Source organism: Daldinia decipiens (genome assembly GCF_022478715.1).
Source record: "Daldinia decipiens strain CBS 113046 unplaced genomic scaffold F4813scaffold_18, whole genome shotgun sequence".
Classification (NCBI taxonomy): domain Eukaryota; kingdom Fungi; phylum Ascomycota; class Sordariomycetes; order Xylariales; family Hypoxylaceae; genus Daldinia; species Daldinia decipiens.
The window spans coordinates 433,704-453,713 of NW_026054561.1; the positions used below are offsets into that span (position 1 = coordinate 433,704).

At 46.8% G+C, this 20,010-nt stretch overlaps 9 protein-coding genes across 9 annotated transcripts; 5 read left to right on the forward strand and 4 right to left on the reverse strand.

Moving 5' to 3' along the window:
* Nucleotides 1-715: 715 nt before the first annotated feature.
* On the reverse strand, nt 716-1,766 carry F4813DRAFT_389878 (major facilitator superfamily domain-containing protein; the record flags this gene model as incomplete). Its single annotated transcript, XM_049246926.1, has 2 exons — nt 716-1,582; nt 1,653-1,766. 2 exons carry the CDS (start codon nt 1,764-1,766, stop codon nt 716-718), a joined length of 981 nt encoding a protein of 326 aa, XP_049099257.1.
* Nucleotides 1,767-1,790: 24 nt separating this feature from the next.
* Nucleotides 1,791-2,214, reverse strand: F4813DRAFT_389879 (uncharacterized protein; the record flags this gene model as incomplete). The annotated part of the gene is made up of 2 exons (XM_049246927.1): nt 1,791-1,957; nt 2,007-2,214. The coding sequence occupies 2 exons, from the start codon at nt 2,212-2,214 to the stop codon at nt 1,791-1,793; spliced, it is 375 nt and encodes a 124-aa protein (XP_049099258.1).
* Nucleotides 2,215-2,363: 149 nt separating this feature from the next.
* Nucleotides 2,364-3,907, reverse strand: F4813DRAFT_85264 (protein-tyrosine phosphatase-like protein). The gene is made up of 2 exons (XM_049248963.1): nt 3,274-3,907; nt 2,364-3,173 (listed from the first exon to the last, which is right to left on the reverse strand). Exons 1-2 carry the CDS (start codon nt 3,773-3,775, stop codon nt 2,842-2,844), a joined length of 834 nt encoding a protein of 277 aa, XP_049099259.1. The 5' UTR covers nt 3,776-3,907; the 3' UTR covers nt 2,364-2,841.
* Nucleotides 3,908-4,272: 365 nt separating this feature from the next.
* Nucleotides 4,273-6,570, forward strand: F4813DRAFT_360974 (amidohydrolase family-domain-containing protein). The gene is made up of 4 exons (XM_049243469.1): nt 4,273-4,816; nt 4,878-5,083; nt 5,137-5,605; nt 5,660-6,570. Exons 1-4 carry the CDS (start codon nt 4,543-4,545, stop codon nt 6,436-6,438), a joined length of 1,728 nt encoding a protein of 575 aa, XP_049099260.1. The 5' UTR covers nt 4,273-4,542; the 3' UTR covers nt 6,439-6,570.
* Nucleotides 6,571-8,133: 1,563 nt separating this feature from the next.
* On the forward strand, nt 8,134-9,539 carry F4813DRAFT_360975 (putative short-chain oxidoreductase). The gene is made up of 4 exons (XM_049243470.1): nt 8,134-8,431; nt 8,554-8,822; nt 8,890-9,054; nt 9,213-9,539. The coding sequence occupies exons 1-4, from the start codon at nt 8,202-8,204 to the stop codon at nt 9,434-9,436; spliced, it is 888 nt and encodes a 295-aa protein (XP_049099261.1). The 5' UTR covers nt 8,134-8,201; the 3' UTR covers nt 9,437-9,539.
* Nucleotides 9,540-10,892: 1,353 nt separating this feature from the next.
* On the forward strand, nt 10,893-13,647 carry F4813DRAFT_396483 (uncharacterized protein; the record flags this gene model as incomplete). The annotated part of the gene is made up of 2 exons (XM_049247828.1): nt 10,893-13,096; nt 13,151-13,647. 2 exons carry the CDS (start codon nt 10,893-10,895, stop codon nt 13,323-13,325), a joined length of 2,379 nt encoding a protein of 792 aa, XP_049099262.1. The 3' UTR covers nt 13,326-13,647.
* F4813DRAFT_85325 (ribosomal protein S18) lies at nt 13,144-14,518 on the reverse strand. Its single transcript, XM_049248964.1, has 3 exons — nt 14,244-14,518; nt 13,856-14,175; nt 13,144-13,728 (listed from the first exon to the last, which is right to left on the reverse strand). The coding sequence occupies exons 1-3, from the start codon at nt 14,341-14,343 to the stop codon at nt 13,501-13,503; spliced, it is 648 nt and encodes a 215-aa protein (XP_049099263.1). The 5' UTR covers nt 14,344-14,518; the 3' UTR covers nt 13,144-13,500.
* Nucleotides 14,519-14,606: 88 nt separating this feature from the next.
* On the forward strand, nt 14,607-15,658 carry F4813DRAFT_360985 (alpha-L RNA-binding motif-containing protein). Its single transcript, XM_049243471.1, has 3 exons — nt 14,607-14,824; nt 14,889-14,957; nt 15,025-15,658. Exons 1-3 carry the CDS (start codon nt 14,738-14,740, stop codon nt 15,418-15,420), a joined length of 552 nt encoding a protein of 183 aa, XP_049099264.1. The 5' UTR covers nt 14,607-14,737; the 3' UTR covers nt 15,421-15,658.
* A 319-nt stretch (nt 15,659-15,977) lies between these two features.
* Nucleotides 15,978-19,624, forward strand: F4813DRAFT_360986 (P-loop containing nucleoside triphosphate hydrolase protein). Its single transcript, XM_049243472.1, has one exon. It carries the CDS (start codon nt 16,076-16,078, stop codon nt 19,259-19,261), a length of 3,186 nt encoding a protein of 1,061 aa, XP_049099265.1. The 5' UTR covers nt 15,978-16,075; the 3' UTR covers nt 19,262-19,624.
* Nucleotides 19,625-20,010: the final 386 nt, after the last annotated feature.

Below are 20,010 nucleotides of genomic sequence, written 5' to 3' on the forward strand. Positions count from 1 at the left end.
TTCTATTCGTTATACATGTTATACTCCTTGTGTAAGAGTAATTATATTTACATTCAATCGTCGAAGGTTGATGGTTTAAGTGGGCAAAGGAGAAAGTAACTGATGCAGCAGAGAGGTACTCTCACAGTGTAAAGAAACCCACCGAGGCTTGTCAACAGCAGAAAGCGTCTCCTACAGATTACTATTTCAGACGGCATCCAACACCGACATTTACCGACTCCCCGCCTCGCAATTGGCCAATCAAATATGCATAATTTGAAAACACCTCTTATCGAATGTACGTGTAACACCAAATGCAACACTAAGCCGGACGCTAGGCTTCGCTGGCAACAGTGGCTTTGGTCCCTATTAACAAACTTTATACAATTGTTGCTTTATTGGTTCTTTTCTATATGACAAGACGCTAACCTGCACAATGATGTGCACGCAAAATGTCACATGACCTAAGGTCATTGGACCCACTTAGTGTACACATAAGTATACATATCTTACAGATATTAGATATGTATTCCTCCTAGATACCTCATAATACAACAATAATAAGGATAATATGACACACCATTACACAAAAGAAGTCAGGCGCCAGACGCCACATATTCCAATCAAACTTCAATTAAAGTTTTCTCTATACATGCTAGGTATTCGGTAAGATATCGTGCCTACATTACACGTATGCATGTATGTATGTACCTAGGCAGGTAATATACTATGTACTTCACAACATGCCCAGTCGCCTCCAGACAAAGCTCGCACCGCCTAGCAGAGCCGTTACACCAGTAAACACTATCAAGCTACCATAACCACTACTATAGCCAAATGGTGCTGCATTTCCTTTCCACGGCAGACTTTGTATTAGATTCTCGCTCAGAGGTCCCGAAATCACGTTACCAATACCTCGGCCTGCAGCAAGCCAGCCAAATACCATGCTTGGGTCAATATGGCCTTGACCTAATGCTTCTCCTTTTCGAACAATATCCATCATAACCCCCGGCCAAGTAGACGTATAAGAGCCTGCGAACAAGCCGTAGACAACACAGAAAAAGTATAAAAGAGGGAGAGATGACGACAAACCCCATATAACTAAGGCGCCGATAGTTGCACCAAGTGTTGATACCAATATGCATGTGGTAACGTGTAATCGATCGATGAAAAAGCCCATGACAACACAGCCAAAGACGGAAGCCACATTTACTAAAAGGATCGTAGTAGCTGAACCATGTGACGCAGCGCCGAGAGCACTATGGGCGTAATTAGGAAGATAGATGCCCGGCAAGAAGAGTCCCATCGCTTCTATCACATTGGCCAATTGGTATAACCAAAAAGTCGGCATCAAGAACATGTTTAAGTTGAAGGGCTTAACATGGCTGGTAGCTGAATATGGGAGTCGTGGCTTGATGTAGAACGATAACGGAATCGTCAAGGCGAAAAGTACGCCAGACCAGATCCGCAACGTTGTTCTGAACCCGACAGTGCGAAGGAGGAATTCCATGAGGAGAGGGAGTACTACTCCTGCGAGGCCCGTACCACTCCACATGATACCGTAGGCGAGACCTTTGCGTTGTACAAACCACTCATCTATATACTAACGAGATATCTCAGTTAGCGACACTTTATCATCAAGGCTTTTTATATATTTATAGGTGTATACTTACCAAGATACAAGGACAGTAGGCGATGCCACCATCAATAGCATAAAGGATACCTTGAGTGGCGATGAGATGTGAGATCTTCGACGAAAATGAGCTCATCGCAAGTGCAAGGCACATAATGAATAACCTAACTATAGACGTTTATCGGGCCCAGCGAGCGAAGATACGGCAGAGTCCCATCATGAGAAGGGCAGTGAGGTACATGATACCCATTGCACAAGTACCAATGACAGCAACATTCGGCGAGCCCGCAAAAGGCTCGTGGGTGCTATAATAATCCTGGAACACTCCGAAGGCAAAGGGGAAGCCTTGGGACTGGTTAGCAATTTGTTGCTTTCTCGTATTATTGGAACATACCCCAAACTAAAGCTTCGATCGCGAAGCATGCTGCTAAGAAAAGCCAAGCATCCTTTCCCCCATCGACGGGTGGCAGCGAGAATTCTTGTCTGCCATCCTCGGGCTGTGAATCGGCTTGCTGAGTTCCGCTCTCATCTGGGGTTATAGAAATCCCAGCCCTAGAAATAGGATGAGAAATAGACTCAAGCTCTATATCACGGCTCGCCATCTTATAGATGAGTAGTCGTACCTAAATGGGAAAGTGACAAGCTAACTACAGTAGCGGAATTAAAGGCAGACTACGAGATGCACCACCAAGACAGCTTCTAATAAGAGCCATTTGAGTTTTTACATCTCCGGTAGTTAATGGAAGTATAAAGTAGAGAGGTATTTAATCAGACCGACTTTTAGTTATTATTCACTTATCATCTAGATTTATCCTAGCGGCGAGCCCATCCACTTGACAATTTATTAAACATCGATTTCCTCGCTTGAGTTTAATGTCATTGGTAGAAAGTTGGTGCTCTTCAGTGAGCATTACATACACGATTACCTACATTTCTTCGAGGCATCGGGAACTTTTACGGCATAAAAATGTACCTAACCTAGGTACATAATCAACCGATAATAAAATGGTACCTAGGTATTTTAAGGCTACCTGTTGAACGAATAGTGCGGACTAGCGACTAGTCGCGGGTTTTATTCCACTAATAAGTATTCCTCGTGGATCGAATAACTAATACTAAGTCTTCGTTCATAAATAAATACTTGGCATTGATGGTATCACTCGATCTGACTTTAATAGATTCGACTCTCATCCTGCAAAATACCTAGATATCCTACACTACGGATATCCTTAAGATCTTGTTAAATTCGCTTTGATCTTCGCTAAATCATCTTTTGAAAATCCTAGCTTATCCATAACGAATTTCTCGAAGCCGCCGTACTCCTTCTGCACGCCGTCGACGAACGCGTTCCAGCTCGATGCCCGTAGGTTGATCAGATTGTGGAAGCCCGGCTGTTCCTTGCTCTTTGCATGCGAACCGGCTACCGCGAACTCCAAAAGCATTAACCGAACTGGCTCAGTCCCTATGCGCGATAGCATGTAGTCTAGGATTATGGTTTCTTGCGACGCGCCGGCAAGGGCTAGCAGAACCCCGGAGAGTACTCCAGTTCGGTCGCGCCCGGCTAGGAGATATGTGTCAGTGTGGATTTCATATACATGATCTCCCTCAACTATAGAAATGTTGTCGTTCAATGGTCGGTGGGGACATGGTAATATACGAACCGGTGCAGTGGACTAGGAACGGATCGCTTGGTCGATCCCTAACATGTTCCAGAATTGCCTTCCAACTCTCCTGATACACATCTATGACCTCGAGGTACATCTCACGGTAGCCATCCTCTCCCTCGCCCGCAACAAAGTGGTCCAGCTCGGGCGTCGAGTCGGGCCGTGTGCTCTCGATCCAGGTGTTCTCAACACCCTGGAGCGCGGGGTCCGGGGCGCCCGCGCGCTCCTCAGGAGACCGCAAGTCGAACACGCGCTTGACGCCCAGCTTACCTTCAAGCACAGCACGGCCGTTGTCGGTCAGCCGCGTGAGAGCACCGGACCGGAAGGCGAAGTTAGAGCGGATGGGACTGCCGGGAACTAACCCGATGTCCCGCGTGTTGAAGGTGCCGTCAACGAACACGAAGGGCGGATTCGTGAGAACCGGGATGTACTGCTCCTTGGTAATTTCCTGCGAGACATCGGTCTTGGAGAGCTTGAGGAGAGCGGCTGCGTCGGCCATGGGTACGACTGTACCTGTGATTGCAATTGGGTTACGATTATATGGCTTAGTTTGTAGTAAATTGTGATAAGTTGGACTGAGGCAAGGCAAGTGGTATTAGCAAATTCATTAGTCGTTCTTAATATAACTAGGTAGGCGACTAAGCAAGAGTAAGACCAAGTTATAGGAGCATTAAGTCCGAAGGTCTGGGTCCTTAGCACCCCGCCGTATTCGAACGTCATCCTTTTATGTTTATGCCATCCCCAAGAAAGGGGGGGCACCAAAGCTAATACGTAGAGTTACCATGGTATAGCACCTTCCATCTTGGCCGCAAGCTTACTGGTAGGGACCCCCGGCATCTACCTACGCAGTGTATGTAAATTCGACACCTATTCTGCAGGGACGTTTTTTTCCCTTTTACCCCGCCCCCCGCTTCCCGTACAACCTTACCTAATTGACATTTGACAAGGTCTGCAGGTAAGTAAATACTCTGATAAAACGTTACATAATCCTAACCCTATTCAATATGCATCTATCCGGGAAGATACTCAATGGGGGTTGAAGATATTTCGGTATCTAATCGCACAATACCTATCGGACTCATTGTGATCAAAATGATTCGGGTTGCTTAGACATACTAGTGACGATGCGTATGGGGTGTTGTGAGTAGCTAGACATAGATGACCTTGCTAACGTATCCAGTTTATGTAGCCAAAACGCCCGTCTCCCAAATAAGACAGTGACATATCTGATCTACTAAACTACATAAACATCATAAACAAATAGCCATGGATTGGTTCCGTCTCCCGCGCCTCGGCCGTGATACGATCTGGATATACTCGTCGGCCGTAATTGTTGCAGTAGCAGGGCTTATCAAGATTCGTCAGGGCGTGGTAGACTACGCTTACACGGAAACCTACTGCTATCAATCTGTGCGCATAAATTCAGCTGTAGAGCCCTCTGCGAATTGCTTCTCAGTATCGCCGACAGGGAAATTTTCTAAGGTCTTTAAGGCCGGAACTGGTACGGAGCTTGCTCGGAATGCAAGTTCGGGGTTTGCTAGTACGTAACATCTAGTCGAATATATCTTATGGGAAATAGTAGCTTACTCACATTGCTATAGTGCCAGGACTGTGGGACGGACATGGACATCTTCTACAGTATGGTGAGTTTTTGAACTCGGTAGATCTTTTCGGATCTACTGCTATGGATGATGTTCGGTCTCGTATACGAAAATATCTTGGCCAAACCCCCGGGGCTGGGTCGAAGGAGGAGTGGCTCAGAGGCGTTGGATGGGATCAGATGGCTCTTGGGCAGATGCCGACTGCTGTAAGTTTCCTGAGGGTATACCGTTCTTCGTTAAAATACTGACGTTCTCGGAGAGTGATCTAGCGGCGGATAAAGAACTAAAGGACTTATACATCATGCTAGATAGAGTAGATGTACATTGTATCTGGGTTTCTCAGGCAGTGTTGGACTTGCTCCCGGAGTCTATCCCCGATGTTCCTGGCGGTGAAATCATTAGAGATCCTGGGATGGGCGTGTTCTGTGATAATGCGATGGATATGGTCATGGCGTTATGGCCGAAGCCGGACGATAAGAAGAAGCAGCAATTCGTAAAGAGTGCCATGGGGAAATTAAATGAAGTAGGACTCGTGGGTATACATGATGCTGGTGTCACGCCCGGCAACCTAAACCTCTTCAAAGAGCTAGCAGCTGGTCCTGACTGGACGGTACGAGTATACGCCATGATAGAGTGCTACGAACGGAATACGTTTTGTCCAAACGAAGTGGAACGATACACAAGTCCAGATGGCTTTTTAAGTATACAGAGTGTAAAGCTTTTTGCTGGTAAGCTTTACAGAGATTCCTCGTACCTATCAATTGGGTCTAACATTCAAATAGATGGTGCTCTAGGAAGCTGGGGTAGCGCTTTAATCGACCCCTATACCGATCGTCCAGAGACGTCGGGCTCTCTTCTTGTTAATGCTTCGGAATTGGTATACGACACGATTGCATGGGCCAACGAAGGCTTTCAAGTCAATATACATGCAATTGGCGACCTGGCAAACCGGTATGCAATCGACGCCATGGTTGCCGCCCTCAGGCTGCTATGTCCCAACGAGCCTCTCTCACGCTGCCAGTCCTACCATCGCTTCCGCATCGAGCATTCTCAAATTATCCACCCGGACGACCAGGCTCGAATACACGCAATCGGAATTATCCCTTCTATCCAGCCTACCCACGCTACAAGCGATATGGCATATGCGGAGAAGAGACTAGGCAAGGAACGCACCGCGAAGGAAGCATATAGGATGCGCTCGCTCCTAGACGCCAAACCCGTGTTAGGAAGTGACTTCCCCGTCGAACCGCCTAACCCGTTCCAAGGCATCTACGCGGCCGTCACGAGACGAAGTCCGCATACCGGCCGAGGCACGGATGACTCGCCTGACGGGTGGCACACGGAGGAGGCTCTCGATTTGGACCAGGCGGTCTGGGGCTTTACCGAGGGCCCCGCGTACGGTGGGTTTACGAAGGGCAAGACCGGAGTTATCAAGCCGGGAGCCTACGCGGATTGGATCGTTCTGGACGCGCCGCTAGAGAACCTTGATATAGAAGATCTGCGCGAGCTGAGGGTGCGGGAGACCTGGGTAGGGGGGAAGAAGGTCTACTCGCGTGACTAATAGATATGGTTGGTGGGATAGATCTTTTTATTATTTTATCATCTAGAGAGTAGAGGGTGGGTCTATGAGTCTGTGACGTCTGCTATGATACATAGCATAAGTAGATAATTAAATGAGAATTCTATTGAAATGTTTCTTGGTTTACTTCTAATCAGCCTGTTTGAAAGTTCGTTTCAGGGGGTAACAATGCCTCTATCGTACGCTCCATAGCATTAGGACGACAACTCAAATAATGCCTCGCCTTAATAACTACCTAATGTTCGACCTCGCCCCCAAATATTTCGTAAATATAGAAATCACGGATTTATAGCGTTGGGATCTGTATAACGGCAGTCTCTTTATTAGAGCCGTATGTAGGGGAACTGAACAAATATGACACAATTTCATCATTTCATAATACTCGCCAGTCGCTTTAAACCTGGTAGAAGTTAGCCTTGACGATTTACACATGTACCTCTTTCTTAAGAGATTATGGCAACTGAACTGGAATCAAGAGATGATAGGGATTCATCTGAGGAAGAGCGTAACTCATCGACAACTCTCAACAATAGGGTTTCCTCGACACAATATATCGACGCACCATCTCCTGTAGACGATGGTGATGCAACACCAGTATTGGTTTATTCTGTTAATAGGCAATCAAGTCAAAGTAAGTCATTTAAAATAAGGGGTTTCTTCTACTAATGACCTAGGGTCAACAAATCAAGTGACTCAACAACGCCTGTTCCTACCGGGTCACGACAATCATATCGGATTATCGAATGACCAACAAACGCTGATAGCTACACTGAATAGAGATGAAGGCGGCACACGCGGATTCTATAAGACACCTTAGACGTAAAGTGGTCTAAAATCCTCTCTACTTACACGACTCAGGGGTAATGATAACTGATCGCGCACTACTATGATATGTGTTAGCATTGAGTTTACCGGCTCCTACCCATTCTTCTATATGTTCCAAGGGCGGTCTCCTTTCCTAAGCATCGCCCTAAAACTATGAGATATTCGTGATACTCTTCATCGAATTACGCCTATAGTCGACCCTTTCTATGTTAGGTATAAGCCGTGGGCGTTACGGTTCGTACAGGGTACTAAACAACCGTAATGACAGATTTATAGTAAACAGCTTTATAGGACCAGTTAGCCGCCCTACAGTTATCCCTAATAATAGGCTAGAATCATATATACACGTAACTATCATCAAATTATATAACCAGGCAAGTTTATATAATACACCTCTTTAAGAAGGGACTATATGATATGTTATATGCAAGCTTAATGATTGTAACAACGAGTGTGGTATCGTATCGTATCGTACCGTATTTTTCACCAATATAAAATTGTTAGACCCTTACATGGCTTTGGTCATATTTAGATAAGGCGGGATAAGTAATTACTTGATGCCAGACAAAATATGGGGCCGTATTGTTTTGACCTTAACCCGCTTCACCATTCCGGATTTAAACTTAAGTCCAACGAAATGTGTCTGTATACGAAACGAACGGCAGCATGGCAAACTCTTATGTCCTTCGTAGGTCGCTATTTACCGGGCAGCGAAGACGCGAAGAACCGATATTTTCAGCTCCATTAACGGCCATATCGCTGTTACTCGGATCTAATACCAATATGGCCCTTTAGTTATCCCCATATATAACCATCCTGACGCCCCCTATCAAGGTTTGATCTTTCCCTAGGACTATATTGATCTTAGAAGCAAAGCACTAATAATCGCAGTTGGTATACTTCATTATAAAACAGTTACAATGTCTACTTTCACCAAGCCAAACCGTCCTCTAACCTGGCTCATTACTGGAGCTACATCAGGCTTCGGCGAATCTCTCTGTCGTCTAGTCCTAGCTGGTGGCCACAAGCTGATAGCGACGTCCCGCAACCCTTCTCGTAACCCCGAGCTTGCAGCTGAGATCAACGCTCGTGGTAACGATAGCCAGTTTATTCAACTTGACGTTGATGACCGAAACAGTGGCCAGATCATGTAAGTGACCCCTATGACTGTTCCAATCTTTCCTCCTTTTTACCCCTAAGCCATCTCCTTAGGCAAGGCCATAGCATCCTTGGCGATTCTTTTAAGGGGTGATTGTTGATTTTACATTGTAGTGAATCTCTGGAGGCTTCTGGAACTGAAATCGATGTTCTGGTGAATAACGCCGGGTACTGTATCTTTGCTCCCGTAGAAACGGCCGCCGAAGAGGAAGTACGAGCTCTGATGGAAACGTTGTACTTCGGCCCTGTCAGACTCACTCGCGCTGTTCTACCTCACATGCGCATGCGCAGGTACGGCGTCATCGTGAATATCAGCAGCGGTGCGGCTCTGGATGGAAGAGATAGCATGGGTCTCTATGCTGGAGCCAAGGCTGCGCTTGACGGTAGGGCGTACTAAGCTGAAATTCTGAATACCCTCACCCCCAATATGCGCTAATGGTAGCGGCCTAGGAATATCCAAAGTCCTTGCAAAGGAGGTTGCCCCGTTTGGAATTCGTACTCTAACCGTTACCCTTGGGACTTTCAATACCAATTTTGCCAACGCTACTATCGTCGGCAAGAATCCTCTTCCAGACGACTATAAGGGCTCGGTGGCAGAGCAGATGATTCAGATCAGTATGTAACACTTGAAGATCCCTTGAGTCCGTCTTGGGTCCTAAAGCTTCCTAATGGAATCAATTAGCGACTACGTGTAGCCTAGAGACGCCTTGAACCCTTCCCTCCTCCCCACTATTATATAAAGATTGATTACAATACTAACTTTATCATTATAGTGTCCAGTGGTAAACTGCAGCCAAACGGCGATAAAGATAAGGCAATGAAGGCTCTCTACGAAGTCATTGTTGGTGAAGGCGCCGGAAAGGGCCGCGAAGCTGAACGACTCCTCCCCTTGGGCCAGGATATGACTCTTCGCCTGAAAGGCCAGGTGGAGTATTTCGGCCACGCCTTAGAGGTTTTTGGAGATGTTACGGACAATGTCGCTGTGGACAAGAAATAATATATCTAAGAGCTATAACGCGTGTATATGTCTTATCAATCGTACTAGGTACGAATTTTATTTCAAGTATTGCCCAACGTTACCCGGCAAATTCTAGGGTCAATATAAGGAACTCCTTTTCCTATTCCTCTATGTCATTGCCTAAGCCCATGCTGGTAACCATCACCATGAACCTAGATCAGGAGATACACTGGTATTTTCAGATGCCCTGTGCTCTGTCTACTAGGATAATCCAGGTTTCCAGCCCTGGATTATCAGCCCAGGACCAACTCCCTACTTAATGAAAGAGAAAGTAACCCGCTCGGGCCTCTGTATTATAAGGCTACCTAGGTAGGTAAGTTGAAGTTCATATCCTAACTGCGGAGTATCAGATAGCTTGTCGGGCCTGGTCTACATGGAGATCAAAAGCTACCTAGTGTCCTAGGACCTCGCGACTTCAATAATATATTAACCTACGAAGTCAGAGGTAAAGGTGAGCGAGCCGGCGTCTCAGATTATAAGTCAACTAATTCAAATATCCGTATAGTCTTATTCGACTCCAGCTAATTTGTTATTTAGCTTAATTAGGTAGCTACAACTCGGTTTCAAGCTCCTGTAGAGATTAGAGATTAAATCTCTGCCTGGCCTGAATAATAGACGTGCTTGGCCTTATGTAAATAACTTTCCTTTTAGCGAGGCGCCCACATCCCAAGTGGTCGTGACAGGTTTCTCACATGGGAAGGGCATCATCTCGTCGATTATATTGAGAAGAGTTCTTGGCATATATTAGATACCTGCCTAGGAGGTAGTTAATGTATTTTTTTTTTTTTTTTTTTAAAAAAAAAACCAACTTTTAATGATCTGCAGGGAAGAAACTGGCTCTTTGGGAGGGGATATGAACTATGTAGATAGGTGAGGTAATTTACACTTCGTACAAAATAGAGAATAGACATATTAAACCAGTAGCATATATGTCTGAAAATCAAAGGATCAAATTTGTATCGCGGCCGTATAAATAAGAGATAAGAGATAAGAAATAAGAAATAAGAAATAATAAGTGTCCAACTGGCAGATTGAAATTGGCAGCTGCCTTACTTGAGATTCGCCGGCTGGACACTGGAACGGAATTATCGGAGGCGAATGCCCCAATTCCCCGGCCCGCCGTACTAGTACATGTAGCTGGAGTAGGCACAAGGTTCTGTTAGCAGGGTGGATTATCGGGGGGTTATCGTTAACGGTTAACGGAGGATGACGCGCAGGAGCTCCAACCAATTTTTCAGAAGCTTTAGATACCTAACCTACATATATCGCATCCGCCACATGCCACATGCCACCATCCCATGCCGTCTTCTTGTTGAGCAACTGTTAACAGCTTTAGCCATGCACAGGCGAGTCGACCAAAAATACTGGCGACAATCAAAGTTACCTAGTTGCTAATGATCATGTAGTAGCTGGTATACATAGTCTACCTCCCATTATGCGGTCGCAATTGACCCGCCATGTCTTGCGACGCATTCTTGCGAGCGAGGCACCCGTCGCTCTCCCCCCTTGTTTTATCTCCTCGAGACCGCCACTCCGTATATATCCCGTAAGATATAGGGTTTCAAGGACAGCCCAGAGGAGAACGTTCTTAAAATTATTTCAAAAAGCCCCGCGGACGTTGAAGGAACTGGACGCCGAACCAGGATACGAAACCCTGCTCCAATTTCAAGCCGCAGAGAAGAGTAGTATTCGACCGCCTATGCCGGATGAGTTAGTTAGAGCATGGCGGGAACTATTTGAATATAAGGCACGACATGGCCGGGTAGTGAACTCGACCCAGGCCTTGTGTGCTCACCGGGTGCTGTTACATCTTCGTACCCTAATTACCAGTGAAGATGAGCAGCTATCTGAAGATGACCTTCGGACGGCCAGGGATTGTTTACTAAAACCGCCGAGAGATGATTATGCAAGCCACCTTGAGCTTTCGAGGGAAATCTATTCAGATTTAAAACGGAGGGGCGCCCACCAGACCAAAGACTTTTATGCCTTGTCGACTGCCCTGTCACAGTATGGGCAAGCTCTCCAGGCGAGGGACTTAGTGTTGGATTACTACTCTAGAATGAAGAGTAGAGAGCCTAGTGATGTCTTGCTAAGACAGTTTATACCTGTGATTCGATGTCTAGCTAAAGAGGGTCGAGAACCAGAACTCCTAGACCTCGTTTCGCAGGCAAGTCGGCTTGGTCTTGAATACGACCCAACGCTCCACAGCATCTTGACCACGTTTTTCGCGCAGAGAAACAAGATTGGAGAAACAAAATACTGGTTCAACAAGCCGATCGTTAGGAATCTCCCTCCGGCTCCTGCAACATACTATGAGATACTCAGGTTTGCCCTTCGCAATAACCAGCAAGAATGGGCGCTAGGGATTTACCAAGACCTCATCTCAAGCTTAGAGTCTCCAAGGCTACGTACCAACAAGCCCTGTTGGGATACATCTCACCAGTGGGCGATCTTATTACTTGGAAAAGGAATTGATCATATCGAGCATATGCTTGCAGTTGCTACCGAACGCACGCGAGGCAAGCCCAGTTCGCAACCTAATATGGGGACGATAAATGGACTTATTAAGGCCACCATTGACAAGAATGATCCGTATCTAGCCGAACGTTTCATCGCGTTAGCTGGTAAGCTGGGGTTCGAACTAAACTATAAGACTTATATACTTCAGCTCGAGTATCGTATCCACGCGAACGACCTCGACGGTGCTTTCGCGGCCTACCAGTCTCTCCGAGACATCGAGGAGACAACTGGGGACAGGGAAATCTCAGTCTTGAACTTTTTCATTCGTGCCATGTGCTCTGTACCGGAACCCAACCATGAGCGCGTCCTAGACGTCACTAGTTACCTCGAGCAACGAGGCGTTACGCTGGAGCCCGAAACAGTGGTTTCTATTTGTATGGCATTCCTAAAGAATGACGAGACATACGAAGTAATAGACACCCTATCGCTTCATACTGTTCACTACAGCATTGCTGAACGTTCTATGGTTAGGAAAGCCTTCGTGCAATATTGCTTAGACGAGAAGAATAGTACAGCTCGTGTCTGGGACGCATACGCATTATTACGGCAATTCTTCCCCGAACTTGAAGTCGAAGATCGAGAAGCTATCATGGGTACCTTCTTCGACAGGCGTCGTGCCGACATGGCAGCACACGTATTTAGACATATGCATTCCCATGCAAACCGGCAACTCCAACCAACTCTAGAGACATACGTTCGTTTCATGGAAGGCATTGGCAAATGCCCAGACGAAGAGAGTCTAAAAACAGTCCACAATATGCTGAAAATGGACACGACGGTCCAGGCCAGCACACGCCTATATAATGCACTAATGATTGGATATACAGCATGCGACTTTCCCTATCGAGCGCTTGATTTCTGGACGGAGATCGCTGCATCTCCCGACGGGCCGTCCTATGCCACACTCGAAATTGTGTTTAGGACTTACGAGATCACGCCCGATGGCGATAGCCTCGCAAACGAGCTATGGGAAAAGATAAAAAGGATGGATATCGAAGTGCCAGACATAGTATACCTAGCGTACGTAGCCGCGACGGCTGCACATGGTCACCTTACAATTGCCAAGATGCTGTTGGAGGATATGGATAACGTCGTTGGAAGGGGGCCCAACTTTTACAAGTGAGTACACAGGCATCAAGTATTGCCGTGTATTGATAGCTGACATTTCCCTAGCCTTGGCACCGTGTTTAATGTTTTACCGTCGCAAGAGATGAAAGACCAATTCGAGGAATGGGCAAAAGAATCCTACCCGCAAGTGTGGGGGGAACTGAAGAAAAAGTACGCCAAGAAGCAAAACAGCGAAGGCCTCCCGGTATTTAAGATCCGCCCTCGGCTGTGGAAGGCATGATGTATAGGTATGGATTGATCTTGTACAACACTACTCGTACATCTATCTACATAGGTAGATAGCCTCCTCTGCTGTCTCTTTGTATATAGACGAATAAGCGTTGAAAGACACGGAGATGTTACGTTGTTGTACAATTCACCCATCCATCGTCTACCTAACCAACTATTAACTAACCTCAGAACTTGATGTTTCTGTTGACTGTCGCGGACACCTGCTCGAAGTATCTGGTGTTCTCCCGGATCAGAATCTCCGGGTGGTGGTGCACGCTAGGATGGATACCCAGGCCGATGGCCCGCCGTACGGCCTTGGCCATCTTCCGCTGGTTCGCCGGCCGTAATCCCGTGTCGACTGCGCGCTTTATCCGCCCGTGCGGCGTCATGTATTCCGATATGACGGAGAAGTTCTACGGGGTGCTTGTTAGTAATTACCTATCTATCTGCCTATACACAATAGACCTGGACGTATATGATTCGTCGTCTTCTTCTGTTGTTTTCCCTTTCTTCAAATCTTTTCAGGGTGTGTAAACGTACGCGATACATATCCAGCGGCCGTAGACCGAGGATATCGACGAGGTCCTTTTTGCGGGCCTGCGTGCGGCGCCACTTGGTCATCTCGGCGGAGCTCATGTCGTGAGGGGCGTAGACGTCGCCGGTGCGCCAGCGGCGGGGTAGCTGGCGCAGGTATTCTTCGGCTTTGTTGGTCTCGCGCAGCTCCTCCTCGAGGGCGACGCGCCGCGCGACGGTGTGTCGCAGGCTGTCGTAGATGTCGGCGGCGGCGATGGTGGATTCGTTGGAGGTGGAGTCGTCGAGGCTGAGAAGGTTGGAGGTGATGCTGGGGACGTCTTTGCGGACTGGGTTGGAAGGATTGGGTTAGCGGTGGGATGCGGTGCGGTGGCTTGGGAGTCAGTTGGCGACTTACGGTTTTCGCGCGGGCTGGTGCTTGATATGTTGGCGGTTCGGGATCTGAAGAGAGTGGAGCGTTGCCGTAGGGTGGCGAGAAGGGGTATTCGCGGCGGCATCTTGGGCGATTGACTGATAGATTTATTAATCTAGGCCTCGGGTTTCGAGAACAACCCTTCAATTGTATTCTATTGTAGGTATACCAGATACGCAATCGCAATCGGATGGTGGAATATCTGATCCAATCTAGTGGAGCACACATAGAAATTTAGTCGGTTAAATAATTATTCCAGCTGTATGTCCCTCGGTACCTAGGTACTTACCTATGTATTTATATCCCTGTCAATGCACCCCGCAAGGTCGTAAACTGCTGCAGGGGTCTTAAGCTCTTATCGGATCTTCAATGTGGGGCGCGAAAAGTTGCGATTAAAAAAAAGTCGAGCCTCATCAACTCCAGACTTTCTATATACCTACAAACAATCCTGTACATCCTCTAAGTGACCGGCAGACATCATGGTCCGAAAACTCAAGCACCACGAGCAGCGTCTGCTCAGGAAGACAGACTTCATTACCTGGAAACAGGATAATAACCACAGAGATGTTTGTGCCTCCTATTCATCTATTATTAAGCCAATAATTTTGCTGACTTATGCGCTCTTGATAGGCGGCTGTTATACGACGGTACATGATCCAAAAGCCCGAAGATTACCACAGATATAACAGGATATGCGGAGTAAGTATTCTGAGCAGTCAAATAGCGCAGCAAGGAAATTACATGACCTAACACTTTCCACCAATAGTCTCTGCGCCAACTAGCACATCGCCTTAGCTTATTACCGCCAGAGAACCCCGTGAGGAGGAAACACGAGGAACTTCTCCTGAACAAGCTCTACGACATGGGAATCCTATCGTCGGCCTCGAAGCTCTCGAACGTCGAGCACGGCGTCACCGTCTCGGCCATGGCGCGCAGGAGATTACCGGTGGTCATGACGCGCCTGAGGATGGCGGAGACCGTGCAGGCGGCCACGAAGCTCATCGAGCAGGGCCACGTCCGGGTGGGTGTTGAGACTATCACCGACCCTGCTTTCTTCGTCACGCGGAACCTGGAAGACTTTGTGACGTGGGCTGTCGGCAGCAAGATCAAGCGCAACATTATGAAGTACCGCGACAAGCTGGACGACTTCGAGCTGTTGTAATTTAGGACGAGGGTGCATGCATTTCTACGGCGTGGCGTCTGGGGGTACTATGAAATAGATATTGGTAACTAGTCTTTTTATATCAATTGGGTTCGCAATTGCGCTTCACTGCTCATTTCGTATAAGTCTGCTATGTCCTTGTCTATATCCTAGCGTATTGGCCATGATAAGGAATAATTAAATGATGCTATTTCTGAATAGTAGTAAATACCTAGGTTAGGTACCTAGTACAGTAGCCATAATACCAATTATGATTCATACATACATGTATCTCTGGAGAATTTCCAAAGAAGCCGAGTCAAATGAACTAAGCACTTACTAAAGTACTTGATAAAAGTTCCTACCCGGGGAATTATTAAGATATAGATGTAGGTTAGGTACCTCTTATAGATTGCCAATAAGAACGGCTATAATACAGCGGAGGGTGAATCGTTGAGCACGTGCCTTCGCGTGGGAAGCTAACCCCGTATGCCCCACTTTCTTTCGGCATGCACCAAAGCAGCAAAGGCAATCGCGGTCGCGCGTTTCTACTCTTCTTTATGTATTTCCATTTAGATCCTCCTAACTTAGGTAGATAAATCCTACAATATAGTACAAGTTCAACCCAGAATGACTTACAAACCCTACTTTAGCTACTCAATAGTACAAGAGAATCATGGCCCGGCCTCAAACTTCCATCGCCATTTCAGATGATGAAACGACCGAGTCTTCAGATCCGCCACCTTTGACGGCCTCTACTAAACTAGAGGCGTCGAACAAGCGCAAACTTATACCGGATATTCTTGATAACAAGGTTGAATGGAGTGATGAATCGGACGGCGCCCATAAAAAGCCTAAGAAGCGAAAGAAGAATAGCCGGGGAGCATCGCCAGTGAAAGGTAAGAAGAAAGCTACTACGAGAGGTCGTCCCCGTAAACATATCAGATCAGAGAAGATCGCTTCATTACAGAACGACGATAGTGTGTCCTCTTCAGATTCAGATGCTCCCGAGGATTCACTACCCCAGTACATACGAGATCGCCGAAAGCAGTTTGATCAGGCTCGTGAAACTTTACGTGAAGGCGGACTACAACTACCCCCAAACTATTCAGATGTCTACTTTTCCGATGATGAAAGGTTGGCCGACTTGGAGGAGAAACCGCAATTTGACGAGAAGAGCGGCATCAAGCCATGTCGTGCCTATAAAGATATCATTCTTGAACATTCGGCGGGAGTTATCCCAGCTTCCATCGCACAGTATCTTCGTGATTATCAAATTGATGGAGTCAAGTTTCTTCACTATCTCTTCGTCTATCAGAAAGGCGGGATCCTAGGTGATGATATGGGTTTAGGAAAAACTGTTCAGGTCGCTGCCTTTCTCACCGCCATGTTCGGCAAGACGGGTGACCGTCGTGATGCGAAAAGGATGAGAAAGTTCCGACGTGCGAAGGACGATTGGTACCCTCGTGCCTTGATAATATGTCCTGGATCGCTAATTCAGAATTGGAAGAATGAATTAGACAGATGGGGATGGTGGGAAGCTGATTTGTATCATGGGGCGGGTAGGGATGATGTCCTCGGCGCTGCCAGGGCGGGAAGGCTAGAAATCATGATCACAACCTACACCACATATAAGAATAGCCGTGATCAGGTCAACAGGATACCCTGGGATGTTGTTGTGGCTGACGAATGCCACTCGATAAAGGACGTTGCTGCTGGGATTACACAGGCAATGAACCAGGTCAATGCTCTCTGTAGGATTGGCTTGACAGGAACAGCGATCCAAAATAAGTACGAAGAGCTTTGGACACTGCTAAACTGGACAAATCCTGGACAGTTTGGGACTCTAGCAGAATGGAGGAATACGATCTCAAAGCCATTGACTGTTGGTCAATCTCATGACGCCACTCTACATCAACTAAGCGAAGCTCGGAAGACAGCCAAGAAGCTTCGCTTCAACCTACTTCCTCGCTTTTTCCTTCGCCGAATGAAGAGCCTAATCGCCCACCAGCTCCCCAAAAAAAGCGACCGAGTAGTGTTCTGTCCACTTTCCAGCCTACAGCGCAAGGCCTATGCGAGCTTACTCGATAGCGAGATTGTTAGCTTCGTCCGTTCTGCATATGATATTTGCCCATGCGGTTCGGGAAACAAGCGAGGATGGTGCTGTTTCAAAGCCACTGCTGAAGGGGAATCGTGGAAGTCACTGATTTTCCCTATCATGATATCGATGCAGAAGTTATCTAATCATTTCAGCCTCCTCATTCCGCAAACTTCAGACGTTATGGAAAAACATAGGCGAGAACTCCGATTTCTCCAAGCTGCTGTACCTCAAACCTGGAAGGAACATTATGCTAGCCGAGACTCCCTACTCAACTTGGCTAATCCTGAGTATTGTGGAAAGTGGAAGGTCCTTCGGAAACTCCTGAAGCTCTGGCATACTAGTGGCGACAAAGTGCTGGTCTTCTCACATAGTGTTCGGTTGCTGAAGATCCTGCAGAACTTATTCAACAATACGAGTTACAACCTTAGCTATTTAGATGGGTCGCTGAGCTACGAAGAACGCCAACAAGTGGTCGATAACTTCAATTCTGACCCTAACCAGTTTGTATTTTTAATTTCCACCAAAGCTGGCGGCGTTGGGCTCAACATCACATCAGCCAACAAGGTCGTCATAATGGATCCACATTGGAATCCTTCCTACGACCTCCAGGCACAAGATCGGGCTTATCGTATAGGTCAAGTTCGTGATGTTGAAGTCTACCGCCTCGTCTCTGCAGGCACCATCGAGGAAATCACCTATGCAAGGCAGATCTACAAGCAGCAGCAGGCCAATATTGGATACAATGCTTCCAATGAACGCCGCTATTTCAAAGGAGTTCAACAAGATACGGAACGAAAGGGGGAGATCTTCGGAATCCGCAATCTGTTAACATACCATGGTGACCAAGTCGTCCTCCGAGATATTGTCAATAAGACAAATATCGCTGAAGCAAAGGCGGGTGTCAAACTGATAGATATCGATATAGAAAAAGCGGCTAGAGATGCCGAGGAAGACCAGTTCATCAAGAAAGAAGAAAATGCCGACGACGACGAGACTGGAGGTCTCAAGCAGCTAGCTACTCTATTTACTAGGGATGATAACAAAGATGGCATCTTGAAACCAGCAGGAACGCATAAGCCGAAACATTTCGATCCCATCCAAGCAATACTCGCGTCCGAGGGTGTCGAATATACTCACGAGAACTCTGAAGTCGTCGGCTCATCCAAAGTGGAAGACGAATTGTCCCGACAGGCAGAGCTGGCCGCAAGTCAAGACCCAGACTGTACCCTTTTCTTTGATAGCCAGGGGCTCTCGGCTGCCCAGCAATCGTTCGAGTATGAATATAACCCTCCGGTAGAAGTTAGACAGCGCCAGTTCTGTACGATGGCGAAGATGTTTGGGTTTCCCTGTGTGACGGAGTTCGCATTAGCAGTCGAAAGCATGACGCAGAAGGAACGGCGGAATTGCTTAGAATTATTTTACAAAAGACGCGGCGAAAAGCTTAAGGAGCTGGGCGAAGTTGTCGAAGAGAACGCAGAGCCGAAGGAGGAACCTGGAGTAAAAAATGATATCGAGATGGTTGACGTGAAACCCGAGGATATTAAACCCGCCCTAGAAGATGTGAAGGATGATGAGGATAGGAAAGACGCCAAGATTGAGGAGGTTAAGCCGAGTACGCCAGCTATAAAGCGGGAAATAAAAGAGGCTACCCCTCTTACCGCAGATGTAAAGAGAGTTAAGAAGGAGGACTCGCCAGCGAAGAACAAGGGAACGTCTACGTCTATTTGGATCTCGGACGATGACGAGACGGATGAGCTGTGAGCCTTTCCTCGGATGCCGCACGGTTTTTGGACGAGGGTCTAGGCGTTTGGGCGTAATACATTGATAGTTCGGGCGCAGCATATGGGCTCACCCAGAGGGGTATTTTTTGTCTTAGAATATGGCTTCACAGCTACGATCCTCAACGGACCTGATACCCCGGACTTACGAGAATGGTGGATTGTGCTTTACGATAGAGTTTGTCAAGTCAAGTCATGGTAGTTTGGTTACCTATTTGATGATGATAATGACGGATACCTAGTAGGGATATATAAAACTTGAACATGTCGCCAATCTTTGTTGTTATACAAGCTACAGTCGCAATAAAACCCCTTAAACTTCATCTCGTCCGATAGCTCTGGGTGCAAGCTAACTTCATAGGTAGGTAGGTATTGTACAAAGTCACACAATTCTATGTTAAAAGAACATGTAAACAAGTACATAGGCAATTCAGCCATTAGCGCAGCTTCAGAATGGCTTGTAGCACAAAGAATAGGTAGCTTCCAGTGTTTAGGTAGGTACCTACATAAGTGTTACCTGTCTTAGCTTCAATGTACCTATGTACTCTTCCCCTGTTCGTGTCCCTCTTTACAGTCGTATGAAGTATAATCGGTGTGAAACGTTTTATAAGATCTATGTAATGTCTTTTTCAAATTTTTATGTATCTGCACCTGTACATCTGAGGTTTTTAATTTAAAAAAGAGAAGAGGGAAAAAAAAAGGTTATGTAAGTTTGACCGATTGTATTGAATA